General features: G+C 50.8%; 5 protein-coding genes across 5 annotated transcripts; 3 read left to right on the forward strand and 2 right to left on the reverse strand.

Moving 5' to 3' along the window:
* Window positions 1-1552: 1552 nt before the first annotated feature.
* On the forward strand, window positions 1553-3751 carry FPRO_10925 (uncharacterized protein; the record flags this gene model as incomplete). Its single annotated transcript, XM_031231942.1, has 1 exon — window positions 1553-3751. The coding sequence occupies one exon, from the start codon at window positions 1553-1555 to the stop codon at window positions 3749-3751; it is 2199 nt and encodes a 732-aa protein (XP_031081928.1).
* Window positions 3752-4854: 1103 nt separating this feature from the next.
* Window positions 4855-7334, forward strand: FPRO_10926 (putative tryptophan synthase; the record flags this gene model as incomplete). Its single annotated transcript, XM_031231943.1, has 6 exons — window positions 4855-4902; window positions 5016-5103; window positions 5163-5233; window positions 5283-5515; window positions 5568-6477; window positions 6531-7334. 6 exons carry the CDS (start codon window positions 4855-4857, stop codon window positions 7332-7334), a joined length of 2154 nt encoding a protein of 717 aa, XP_031081929.1.
* A 156-nt stretch (window positions 7335-7490) lies between these two features.
* Window positions 7491-8444, reverse strand: FPRO_10927 (uncharacterized protein; the record flags this gene model as incomplete). Its single annotated transcript, XM_031231944.1, has 1 exon — window positions 7491-8444. One exon carries the CDS (start codon window positions 8442-8444, stop codon window positions 7491-7493), a length of 954 nt encoding a protein of 317 aa, XP_031081930.1.
* Window positions 8445-8620: 176 nt separating this feature from the next.
* Window positions 8621-9739, forward strand: FPRO_10928 (uncharacterized protein; the record flags this gene model as incomplete). The annotated part of the gene is made up of 2 exons (XM_031231945.1): window positions 8621-8764; window positions 8825-9739. 2 exons carry the CDS (start codon window positions 8621-8623, stop codon window positions 9737-9739), a joined length of 1059 nt encoding a protein of 352 aa, XP_031081931.1.
* Window positions 9740-10158: 419 nt separating this feature from the next.
* Window positions 10159-11866, reverse strand: FPRO_10929 (putative aspartate aminotransferase, mitochondrial precursor; the record flags this gene model as incomplete). Its single annotated transcript, XM_031231946.1, has 6 exons — window positions 10159-10608; window positions 10703-11352; window positions 11439-11489; window positions 11606-11615; window positions 11691-11693; window positions 11756-11866. The coding sequence occupies 6 exons, from the start codon at window positions 11864-11866 to the stop codon at window positions 10159-10161; spliced, it is 1275 nt and encodes a 424-aa protein (XP_031081932.1).
* Between the last annotated feature and the right edge of the window lie 1636 nt (window positions 11867-13502).

Raw genomic sequence — 13502 nt, forward strand, 5'->3', positions numbered from 1 at the left:
CCATATCTCACCTTTGACCAAGTTTCAGAATATGCAAGGCGGTGATCAGAAACAAATCCAGCCAACCCGTGACTCTTTCCAGAAAATCTTGTTTCAACTACAACTCATCAAGTGGCGATTTCTTTGGACGAGATTGGCGGTTACCGACCACGTGAACCCCTGTCGACGAAGGCCCTGAAGAGACCCTTAGACCTATTTGGGGAAGCACTTTACCAGGGTCCAGGGGCTTCAACGGTGAAAAGGCCCCTGTTTGGAAGCTTGATTGGCTGCCAGCCCTGGCAACTCCAACAACATCCCGGTACGCCACCTCGAAAACATTCACCACCAAGAAATGTTCTGGTGATGATCATAGCCTTTTGAAATCGTTTCTCGGAGGACCCTGCTTTTTCTAGTGACCTACACGATGGCATTTACGGCGCAGTCACATTAGCCAAATAGCCAGCATATCGGAATCAGTCGACAGTGCCGCCACTGCGCTCATGGCTCCAGGCTAGGGTTTCATGGGAAACAGCTTGCAATGGCGTCACCCGCTTGGACTACCATGATGTGCCGCCTTCCCATCAGTTATATGCCCACTCTCTTCGCCGCCAACTGATGGTGAGGTTTGGAATGCTGGGCACCACTCACCTTGTCGCTCCACGGTGTTCCCCTTGCACTCTGCGTGAGTCACCATATATCTCTGTTTCAACTCGCATCCCATTCACTTGGAGGCTGCTGCAGTTGATGCTGTGATATTGCGAGTACAGTGCTACCTACAGTACCTTGCTCATTGTGCAAGTCCTCTACGGAGCGGCCTTATAACATTCAACCCATGCTTGAGGCGGCTGGGCCACTCAAAGCGACAAGTCTAACAAGCCAAACAACCTCGCATCTATAGCCAGCCCAACCGTACCCTCAACTCAACTCAAGCTCAGCCTCAGCTATTACTCTGCTTCAAACGCTACCTACCTCACTATCCTTGCGGTCTGTTTGCTCTTGGCTCGGTTTCGGAACCGTCTGTGTTCAGGCCTTTGCCGGCATCGTGACTGGTCACCGGTATAGGCGGGCGCTTAGCTCACTCAACTCAACCTTACTCTCGTACCCTAAGCGCTGCCGCCAGAATTGTCAAGGGCGTTTCTGTTACAGCTTATTTCTATTGGAATTTGTTATTCATTGGATACTTTATTTGTGGAGTGAGTCAGGTATGTTTTGCGTCAAAGCTTTCTCAATCACCCTCTCTTATTGTTGCTATTCCCCTTCCTATTGTTCTATTGTTTAGCCTTTTCTTTCACTTATACACAATCGCACTTGAACCTTGAACAATCAATATGGAATCATAGACGATAGACTGGAATTATTTTTTTGCTCACGGCTATCATTTCCTTTGTCCCATTTCTTTCATCTCTCGGCCTTGGGTTCTGTTTCTAATTAATCTTCGTCCCTTCATCGTGTAAATCATCATCACATCTCACTCGATCTGAGCCCCCGTCTTCCTTCGGTCTTCACATTTTTCTACTTGTACAATCTCATACAAACTTAATCGTTTGCATTTACCAACAAACATAGATCCAAGATGTTCTCCTCACGGAAAGAAAACGACGACCCGCCGGTCTACCCGGCTGTACCCAACTCCCTCCGGTCAGAATCATTCGAAATGACCGAGATGCGAAAACTTCAAGAAGCTAGAGCCGATACTTCTCCAAATGTTACTCCCTACCTCAGCCTCAGAGCAAGACTCTCTCAAATATGGATGAATCGCTGGACAATCCTCCTCATCCTAGTCCTGGTCCGAGTCATGATACTCATCGTTGACCTCAAAGAAAACGTCGGAGATGCTAAAGTCAAAGCCCTCTCCGCCTGTACCAAAGTCGAGGATGTTGGCAGCGCCATGGCTTCCATGCCTCATTACCTCTCTAGGGGCGTGAATGAACTTGCAGCCTCTGGAATCGAGAAATCAGTTGATGCCATGGTGTACTTGCTCGACCTGGTCCTTGTCGGCGTCAAGAACATGATCGTGTTCTACATCAACTTTCTAACTGCCACTTACGTGTGCCTAATTACCGCCATGGTCCACGGTAGTCTAGATGTTGTTGCCGATGTCACTGAAGGGGCAACTGAAAAGTTCAACGGCGTGATTGACAAGGCCGTGGAAAAGATAGACAGTCTCTCCAAGGAACTTGAAGATGGCATTAACAAGGTCACAAAGGGAATTGAAGACTCTGTCTTTGGAGACCTTGTTCCTGATATTCCCAAGGTTGACTTCTCCAGCCCCGTCAAGGAACTCAAGGACTTTGATATCAAGTCCGGGGATTTCGTCAAGGATGTCCGTAAATTGGAAGAAGATCTCCCTGACTTCCGAGAAGTCCAGAACTTGACGGAGCAAGCCATCTCGATCCCGTTCGACTTCGTCCGCAAAGCTCTCAACGAGACCTACGGCAATTACAAATTCGATCGAGACGTCTTCCCTCTCGCCCAGAAGAAGAAGCTGACCTTCTGTTCTGAGAACACTGCTCTCAACGACTTCTTCAACAACCTGTTCGAACTTATCCACAAAGCTCGAACCATCTTCATCGCTGTCTTGATTATTCTCGCTCTGGCCGCCATCGTTCCCATGGCCTGGCTTGAGATCAGACGCTGGCGGCGACAACAGCAGCATGCTCGTCTTATTGCTCAAAATTCGTATGACCCTATGGACATTGTCTACATTGCGTCTCGGCCCATGACGGCTACTGCGGGCATCAAGATCGCATCGTACTTCAAGGGCAAGCGACAGATTCTTGTACGATGGCTTATCGCTTATGCCACGTCTGTCCCAGCCCTCTTCATCCTGTCTCTCGCAATTGCTGGCTTCTTCTCTTGCTTTTGCCAGTGGCTTCTTCTCAAGGCGATCAGGGACCAAGTGCCTGCCCTCGCAGGTCAAGTTGGCGCATTTGCTGACGATGTTGTTGAGAACCTCGAAAGTGTTTCGGCTGAATGGGCCCATGATGCCAACGGCGTGATCACGAATTTCAACAGTGAAATCAACAACGACGTCCTTGGCTATGTTACCAACGCCACGGATGCTGTGAACGACACTCTTAACACATTCCTTGATACCATGAATGATGGGCTTAACACTGTCTTCAAGGGAACCATCCTTCTTGACCCTATTAAGACAGTCCTTCACTGCGTTATCGGCATCAAGATCGAGAGTGTGCAAAAGGGACTCACCTGGGTTCATGACCACGCTCAGGTCAACTTCCCACTCTTCGAAAACAATACCTTTAGCGAGGGTGCGAAGGACTCGGTTGAAGGTGACTCGGAGCTTAATACGTTCCTGGCATCCCCGTCGTCCGCCACTACTGATGAGGTCACAGGGGCTGTCAAGGCAGTTACAGATTGGCTTCACGGGAAGCTAATCCAAGATGCTCTCATCTCTACTGGTATCCTTCTAGTGTATGTACTTGTTGTCCTTATTGGCACAGTATGGACACTTGTCGGCATGGTCTCACCAGACAAAGGCCGCGCTGAGGGTGGTATGCGCTATACTGGGGACAACAGACCGGGATTGAGTCCTCGTGTCGGACATTACGATCCCGCCAATCCCGATGGCGCAACACAATTTCCTCGTTTTGGGTCCTCCTCTGGCGAGATAGATCACTACAGAGAAGATGCAAGTAGGCATGACGAGAAGTTCATGTCCGGTGCAACAGGGGCTCGTGCTACACAGGTGGACGGTCACCAAAGAAGCAGCTCCTACGGCTACTTAGACACGGCAAGCGGCAAATACTAGGACTGTTGGAGCCCGATAGCCAGTTGAAGGATGATTTCCACTGCAGTTTCTTTTTTATTACTCTGGCCCTGGCTGGACCCGCGCCGAGAGAGACGATCCTTTTCAACTGCATGAAGCGATGACTATACGGTCGGCGTCAATATAACGTATCTTGGACATGGAGGCAACTCAAATTTATTTCATATGTTTCTCAATTGATATCCAGAAGGAAAAAAAAGGTAGTGGTCGTTGGATACTTAGTCCATGTTTCGGGTCCAAGGGATAGTCTTGGGTCTGGTTCATGTTCTACATTGTTTGTGGTCATGGTTTCAGCCAGATTGTTTCCAGTCCTAGACTTGCACATAGTAACAACAAATTGAAGGCTACAATTGCAAATCTTATGGCTTAGTGATGGTTATGTAATGCCTCTCCGTGAATGCATGGTTATTGTGACTGCATAACAATGCGTAGACTCCCTTTGTTGAGTAAAAATTTGTTCTGTTTCTGGCCGAAAGAGATTATTCCTGATACTACTTCAGCCCTACAAGTGGTTCTTTGTTACAAGCTGCTTGGCGTCGGAGTTGCTCGACAAAGAGACTCCCTATATGTGCCTTAGTGTTGGTACCTAAGTATGCATGATGACTGCAGCAAAGGATGTAAATGCTAGAGAATACCCAATCGTAATGTTTGTGACTGCTTACAAAAAGAGGAAGGAGTACGAGATATGTCACCCCATTTAGATGCCATGATGCAGGACCCTGAGATTGCAACCGAGGCTCCATCCAATGTCATGTTGATTGATTACCCAATTAGGGAATTCCGGAGCCAAAGTGGGTGCTGCGATGCTTCATGCAGGGCGGAGTGTGGGTGGAATATGCACCTGCGGGCGACTTGCATGAGCGGGAAGGAGCTAACGAGTCCAGAGGCACAATTGCAGGTGGCGGAACTCGTTGTTCCGGAATCGGTGGCGGAGCATGAGAATACAGTGCAGTCACCAACAAACCACCCTCGCCTCAACTTTCTTTCTCTCTTCTTTAATTTAAAGATCCCCACGTCCTCCCAAGGAATCTCCCTCCTTCAATCTCTATACCGTTTCTAGGACCAGAGTCGATAATTAATTCGCTATGGACGCTATCAAACAGACTTTCAGGCGCTGCAAGGAGCAGAACAGGGTCAGTACTCCAAATTCTCGTCATGACTGCCCCTCCGCGGGGTAAAACGGCGAGAATACCAACTTTGGCTGGAAGAACAAAGAAACTGACAATGACTCTTCTCTTGCAAACAGTCTGCGCTGGTAACATATGTCACTGCTGGCTACCCCAAGCCCGAGGACACGCCCAACATCCTTCTGGCTCTCGAGAAGGGTGGCGCCGGTAAGTCTTCCTCGGTTCAGTGACGCCTGTGAACTCTACTAATCGAGCCGCAACTCTAGACGTTATCGAAGTCGGTGCGCCGTTCACCGACCCAATTGCCGACGGTCCTACTATTCAAACTGCCAATACGGTTCGTACGGCGCCAATCGCTTCGATTAGACAGGAATTGACTGGTTTAGATCGCTCTCGAAAATGGCGTCACAATCGAGTCCACACTGGCGATGGTGAAGGAGGCCCGATCTCGCGGTCTCAAGGCCCCCGTTATGCTTATGGGATACTACAATCCTCTTCTAAGCTACGGCGAGGAGAAGCTGCTCCAGGACTGCCACTCCTCCGGTATCAATGGCTTCATCGTCGTTGACTTGCCTCCCGAGGAGGCTATTTCCTTCCGAAAGCTCTGCAACAAGGGCCGGTGAGTCAAATCGCCCAAATTGACCCGAGTACAATACTGATTCCATACATAGTCTCTCATATGTTCCTCTTATCGCTCCTGCTACATCAGATACCCGAATGAAGATTCTCTGCCAGCTCGCCGATTCATTTATCTACGTCGTCTCCCGCATGGGCGTCACTGGCGCTACCGGCACTCTTAACGCGAATCTTCCCGACCTTCTGGAGCGGGTGAAGAAGTACAGCGGCAACAAGCCCGCCGCCGTCGGTTTCGGTGTCAGCACTCGAGAGCACTTCCTAAGTGTAGCTACTTTGTCAGACGGTGTCGTCGTCGGCAGTCAGATCATTACCACCATCAAGAACGCCGCTCCTGGCCAGGCTCTTGCCGATGTCGAGAAGTATTGTGCCTACCTATCAGGCCGCGATTCCGATGAGAACACACGAGAGGTCGGTCTTGTTGAGGCTGTTGCTGGTGCTAAGGAGCCCAGCGGCGAGAATGTCACCGTCAGTGGTACTGTCACAGATGCCGATATCACTGCCGAGGAGGACAGCGCCCTGGTTGCTCAGCTCGCTGCTCTTCACGGCAAGATCCCGGAGCGATTTGGCGAGTTCGGTGGCCAGTACGTTCCTGAGAGTCTGATGGACTGCCTGTCACAACTGGAGGATGGATTCAACGCGATCAAAGACGACCCTTCTTTCTGGGAAGAATACCGGTCTTACTACGAGTACATGGGGCGACCCGGCCACTTGCACTTGGCTGAGCGACTCACTGAGCACGCTGGTGGTGCCAACATCTGGCTCAAGCGTGAGGATCTGAACCACACTGGTAGTCACAAGATCAACAATGCTCTGGGACAGCTTCTCCTTGCCCGAAGACTCGGAAAGAAGCGCATCATCGCTGAGACCGGTGCTGGTCAGCACGGTGTCGCTACCGCTACCGTTTGTGCCAAGTTCGGCATGGAGTGCACAGTTTACATGGGAGCCGTAAGTTTAAGTCTATTTGCTGGTCTGAAAAGCACTACTAATGCATTGAATAGGAAGACGTCCGAAGACAGGCCCTCAACGTTTTCCGTATGCGACTTCTCGGCGCTAAGGTTGTTGCTGTCGAAGCCGGCAGCAAGACTCTTCGAGACGCTGTCAACGAGGCCCTTCGCGCTTGGGTCGTTGACTTGGACACTACCCACTACATCATCGGTTCTGCCATCGGACCCCACCCCTTCCCTACCATTGTCCGAACCTTCCAGTCAGTGATCGGCAACGAGACCAAGCAACAAATGCTCGAGAAGCGAGGCAAGCTTCCCGATGCCGTTGTGGCTTGTGTTGGTGGTGGCAGTAACGCTGTCGGCATGTTCTTCCCCTTCGAGAATGAGCCTACTGTCAAGCTTCTGGGTGTTGAGGCAGGTGGTGATGGTGTTGACACCGCCAGACATAGTGCTACTCTCACTGGTGGTTCCAAGGGCGTCTTACATGGTGTACGGACGTACGTTCTCCAGGACAAGCACGGTCAAATCACCGAGACACATTCCGTTTCGGCTGGTCTCGATTACCCCGGTGTCGGACCGGAGCTGAGCTCTTGGAAGGACAATGAGCGAGCCAAGTTCATTGCTGCCACTGATGCTGAGGCATTCCTTGGCTTCAAGCTCATGAGTCAGCTCGAGGGTATCATTCCTGCTCTCGAGACTGCTCACGGTATCTTTGGTGCCATTGAGCTTGCCAAGACAATGAAGAAGGGTGAGGATATTGTCATCTGCCTGAGTGGCCGTGGTGACAAGGACGTGCAGAGCGTCGCTGATGAGCTGCCCAAGTTGGGCCCCAAGATTGGCTGGGATCTCCGTTTCTAGATTAAAAGCGATACCATGTTTGGATTATGTAGCAACCATTGAAATGATAGCATGAACAAAAAGGTCTTTTCTATCGTGGCTCTGGCGGGTTGGTGATACAATACTTGGAGGGCGTTGAAAATGGGGGGTTTTGGTACATATTATACATAAGACATTTTACACAGTAATCTTTTGCTCGCCTCGCGTTTTTCTGGCTTCCATCTCTGCATCGAGCTGCTTGAATAACAGGGCCTCGTCCTCGTCTGACAACTCTTGAATGCCCTCCAAATCAGCCAAATCCTCGTCACCCAACACAAACTCCCGCGCCAGAAGTTCACCCAGAGTTGCTTGACTACGCTTGCTTAGGGGGCCCGGAGTAGCGAAATCGAGTGCATACTGGATAATATCATCCCGGTCCTCAATCTCCTTGGGCGGCATGCCCAAAGCAATGCGCTCCTCATTAAACCGCTTCTGAATGTCCTTGGACTGCATGAGCAGCCATCTCAAGTTCCAGCCACCGGGGCCAAGCTCCTTTATCCTGGCGGGCTTGCTCTTTAGAAGATATTCCTGGAGACCACCCTCTCGGCGGATGGTCTTGAGAACTCGGAGTGTGAGGCGGGTCTTGACGTTGGCTTGTATGGCGGGTAGCCTGAAGACCTTGACGTGAACGTTTGGACGCCAGAATCGACGGGCCTTGTTGTTGTACTTTTCCGCAACAGTGTTGCCGAAACGAATTCTCGCTGAGCCGTATAGACCCTTGTTGGACTGCTTGTAGACTCTTCGCTCGCCATAGGGGTATGGGGGGATCAGACGGTTGGGTAGAAGATGTGACTTGATCGTCTTGGTCTGCTGAGGAAGAGTTGTGCTGAATAGTCGGGCGGGAGTCGTTGTCGATAATGAGGCCAGGGCCTTCAGAGCCGGCCGAGCGGGGGCCCAGGATGCCATGATATTGGTTATCGAGTCTCGGATTGCGATTTCCCAGTTATATACGAGACATTGGTCTTCAATGGGTGTCGAGGCAGGCGGAGATTTTCGAGCGCGGAGTGCCCCCTTCGAGATGCGCTGATCGTCGACAATATCAATGACCTTTTGGAGTTGAGATTTTTGGGATGTCGTTGTTCGGAGGCGCATGATGTTCCGGCGCCGGAGAATTGAGTTGTTCAAGTTTGGGGAATTGCCCAATCAGGTGATGCCGTGGTGTCTTCGCGATGGGATCCACTACAGCTTCACTATCAACAAAGTAAACAATGAGTATTCGTCGACAGTGGGATATGACCTCGCCTGATCTGATCTGATATACGATGACCATGTTTCCTCCTGTGGAAGACTCTGTTCTTCAGAATAATCCTGATTTTGCGAATCTCTATAATAAACTTACAAATCTTGTACTTAATCCTGATGGATCGACTAAGGAGGACCCCAGAGCTAAAGAGCGGGCTGCAGTTCGAGAGGTGAGACTACTCCATGATTACCATCTCAATAAAGATGTTTTAATCTGACTTGAGGCATAGGAACTCAACCGCAGGCGTCTTGTCTGCGCAAAACAGCATCTCTTAACCCGCGCCATCTCATCAGCAACACCATCAAGCACACCACCCGCAACAAGAGCTTCTTCCCGCCTGCGAGCGCCTCAAAACCAGCAACCTACAGAGTCAAGATCGCAATTACAGAAACAGGCTTCGCTTCCAGAGCCTCTACTTGATCTTCTCCTCATCCTCCCTCCACTACTCGACGCCAACAATCCGCCTCTTCCTCAAGATACCCTCCAGCTCCTTTTCGCCCATCCTCCCCTTTCAGACCTTGAGACTCTCCTTCCAGCTCTGGCACCAGTCATTGCATCGAATCTACGGACCTGGGCATTAGGCCTTGCACGGATCGCTCATCCGACTACGAATTCATCCTTTCTCCATAGACACATTGCTTCGCTGCCAGCTACCCTCACGTCCTGGCGTTCTGACCTCACAGCTGCAGAAGGAGATCTGAGCACTCACCGGTTACGCTCCCTGGCCGCATTGACAGCTCTTCTTCAGTCCGCAAGCAATGCTTTGAGTCTTCTCGTCCGCGCTCTTGAAGTAAAGCACGGTGTTGTAGCCCGCAGTCTTGAGCTCCGCGCCGCAGATGTCGCCCTTCAAGCTCGCCGTCACAACGCCGATGCTGCTATAGCTGCTGCCTCTGTGCGCCGCGCAGTCTACACACCCGAAGCAATTGCTGCTCTAAAGAACTACGGCGCGCACTTGCGCGATGCTAGAATGCGAGGTGAGGAGCGCATTCGCGGTTTGCAAGCTGAGTTGGGAGAGTACGGCGTCGGTGTTGATGGCGGAGAGACAAAAGAGAGGAAGATGAGGGAGATGTCGAGGGTATATCGGGATATGGCGAGACAAATGGACGAAGTGAAAAAAGACCTGGACCGACTGAACCAGGGTTAACAAGGGGTGGTAATTGTGAGTCACAATGTGTTTCAGACTATTCACGCTGTATGAAACATCATGATGGCACGAGAGCAGCCCGAATTGCTAGCATGTTCTAGGCTTAATACCTACCTAGATCGAATAAATATATCTTCACATTTCCAAACTCAGTATGAGGTGCTGGAGAGGTAGCAAACGCATAGAACGTCTTCTATATAGGTTACTTGTACATGTATTTTCAGGTTCTCTTCGTCTCATCATTACTTCTCCAAGTCTATACTAGACTTGAACCCTAGACTCGGGGTATTTTCGGGTTCATCCGCCCCGACAGCTTTCATGGCCGTAGCTGTCTTTTTGCATCCAAGAAATCGCCTTTCGAAGCAGTGTGATCACTGGGTGCACATCCTTCTCATTTTATAATCTAGGTCATTTCGTATTTAACCCTTGACCTTGTAGATGGCCTCAGCAAGACGACCAACGTTCTCAGAGGTGATACCAGCGACAGAGATACGGCCGTCCTTGGTAGCGTAGACGGAGAACTCCTCAGCAAGGCGGGTCATCTCCTCAGCAGTCAGTCCGGTGTAAGCGAACATGCCGATCTGACTGGTGATGTGAGACCAGTCGTGCTTGGAGCCGAGCTTCTCAAGGTTATCCTTGAGGAGGGCGCGCATGGTGATGATGCGGTCAGCCATCTGCTTGACCTCACCGAGCCACTGCTTGTAGAGAGTAGGGCTGTTGAGTATCTCGGAGGCGATGCGGGCACCGTGAATTGGAGGGTTGGAGTACAGAGGTCGGATGATGATCTTGAGCTGAGAGTCGACACGCTTCTTCTCCTCGGCATCGGCGCAGACGATGGAGAAGGCACCAATACGCTCACCATAGAGACCCTTTGAGATTGTTAGCTGGCCTTGTCTTTTCTTCTTCCCCTTTCTTTATATTTATTTTGTTTTTAGGAATCACATGTACATCTGTTTAACTTACCATGTTCTTGGCAAAAGACTGGCACAGGGCAATGTTGTGGCCCTGCTCAACGAAGTAGCGGACAGCGAAGGCATCCTTGTCGGTGTCACCGCTGGCAAAGCCTTGGTAAGCCATATCGAAGAAGGCAAAGTGACCCTTCTCCTTCACGACGTCAGAGATCTGCTTCCACTGCTCCTGGGTAGGGTCAACACCGGTAGGGTTGTGAGCGCAAGCGTGGAAAAGGAAGACACTGCCGTTGGGGGCACCCTTGACGTCAGCAATCAGACCCTCGAAGTCAAGGCCGATGGTTTTCTTGTCATAGTAGCGGTACTGCTCGACCTCAAGACCGGCATGGTTGAAGACGGCCTTGTGGTTAGCCCACGAGGGGGTAGGGATGTAGATCTTCTTCTCGCCGGGGAAGAACTTCTGGAGGAAAGCAGCACCAACACGCAGGGCACCGGTACCAGAGATGGTCTGGGTGATGGTGATGCGATCAAGGGCGGGGTTCTTGGGACCGTAGGCCAGCTTGGCGGCGGCGGGAGGGAACTCGGGAACACCAGTGATTCCGGCGTACTCCTTGTTCAACTTGGCATCGACGACCTTGAGCTCGGCCTCACGGACAGAGGGGAGAACGTAGGGCTTGCCAGCATCGTCACGGTAGGCACCGACACCTGTATGGGATTCGGATCAGAATGAGGGTCGAGAAACAGCGAGAAACCTCCGCATTCGGATGGTGGGGGATGACGTCGCAACATACCCAGGTTGATCTTCTTGCTGTTCTTGTCGGCCTTGAAGGCTTCAGTGATACCTGTAGAGATTAAGTTAATATCGATATTCATGGTAGTGAAGCGATTTGTCTCTGGCGCAAAACGCCCCGTATGCGGAGAAACGGAGCGCATCGCATAAAGCGGATGTTGTACGTACCAAGAATGGCCTGTACAGAACAAAACAAGCAATTGATTAGCAACAGAAGCTCGCGCGAAGGTCAACAATGGCTGATCTAACTTACATCCTGTGAGAGGTTAGCGTGAGGTCATACAGGAGAGGTGCGCCAGCAGTGAGGGAGCTTCTTACAGGAGGACCTTGAGGAACATTAGCCCAGTGAGAGGCAGCGCGAATGGCAACCAGGTTGAACTGAGCAGGACGGACAGCCCGGCGGCTGGCTACTCGGAGAGTGGACAGCATTGTGCAGATGATGGTGAGGGATGGTTTAATGGTTGAGAGGGGGTTGGAGGAGGAGAAAGAGGAGGAGAATAAAAAAGCGTGGGAGGAGAAGGAGGATCACTTGAGGCGATCCTATCCTAGGTATGGCGGAGTGTGACTAGACACAGCGTGGTGTCAAACAAACGTACATTTTGGCGATCGGGCCTCTTCGGAGCTGGGCTAGGGGAGCTGTTGTCCAATCAGACACTGAGGACTGGATCGAGGCCCTTAAGTTATGGGGGGCTTCAAGCAGCTCCCACAGAATGAGCTCACCTTGATCAGGGCATTTCTCGGTAGGCTTCTGCTGCCCGTGAAATTCTAGTGGGGTTACCCCGGACATCGGCGTGTGAAGAATGGCAGTGACAGGCGCTCAAGCCACAATATTTTGATCCTTCCCGGGTTGTTTCTCTCCATGGGATCTACAGATACTTGCCATGACTCTTGGCTAAGGTTAGCTGGAAGAGTGACTCTTTTAACAATGGATGACACAGACTCTTGAATTATGAGTCAAAAGGTTGGAGAGCGTCGGTAACAAGTTTAAACATGAACCACCTTACTCTATCTACAGCTCTGTCAACTGCCATTCAGGTAGACTCTACACAAAACCAACAAAAAAAGCCAGGTCGAGGATAATATTCAAAGTCCTAGGAAAGTGAAACCCTCCCTGTTGTTTCTGTCGTTCCTTCTTTCCTAAAGAAACGCCTCAAGCTGAGTGGTGCGCCTGAGGCGGTTCCAGGTTCTGCCTTTACCCTGTTGGGTTTTGTTCCTTTTGTCCATCATCATAATTCATTTCTAAATAAACACAACAACGAGCACGGTCCACCTTTACCCAGTCAAGTCGACAAGATTGAATTGTCCCTTCCACATATCGAAGGACGCTATTTTGTCACCAATTGCCTGCCACTTCGGGATAGTACCTATGATCTGAGTATGCCCTTCGTACCTTACTGTATGTACAGAAGCTGGGACCCTAAAATCATCCAAGCCACTTCAAACCCGGGATCTCGATGGGTCCTTGTCAAGCAAATATGGACACATGCACGACGGTTCAAAGCAGCTTGCACATGCCAAAAGCCCGATTCATCCGCATTCGATGCATTATTACTACTAGATAGGACCGGCATTTGATGATATTCTTTTCAATAGCCGGTACGAGCCTTCTTATGTTTATGCCCTTCAACGGTCGTTTCTATCTACACCAATACTGGTACAAACCCATATATCTGCTGGAATCAGCTTATGTATGAGGCCACACCGAGAAAGCAGCGAGAAAAGAAAAGAAAAGAAAGTCCCCAGGCAACCGAATCCGACCCTGTCCTGTTTCCAATGACTGTCGATTTATTCTCCAGCTGTCCGGTCGACTCCGGCCTCTTCACCGCGCGTCCCATTCTGGGTCTTCCGCTGGGCCTTCCTGTAGCAGCGGGTCCGCTCTTAGGATACGGACAGGACGGACAGCGCCCTTTGAAGCTCGACGCCCATTGTCTCTCCGCTTGTCCAGATTCCGCTCCCACTACTGTCTTATGCTCGCTTTATTAGCCCTGGCTGCGTCACCGAGTCCATGCTCCAGGTATTGGACTCTAACGTTATGAAACCCACAAACACGCGCATTTCCTCTGCA

This window comes from Fusarium proliferatum (assembly GCF_900067095.1).
Source record: "Fusarium proliferatum ET1 genome assembly, contig: FPRO_scaffold005, whole genome shotgun sequence".
In the NCBI taxonomy this organism is placed as follows: domain Eukaryota; kingdom Fungi; phylum Ascomycota; class Sordariomycetes; order Hypocreales; family Nectriaceae; genus Fusarium; species Fusarium proliferatum.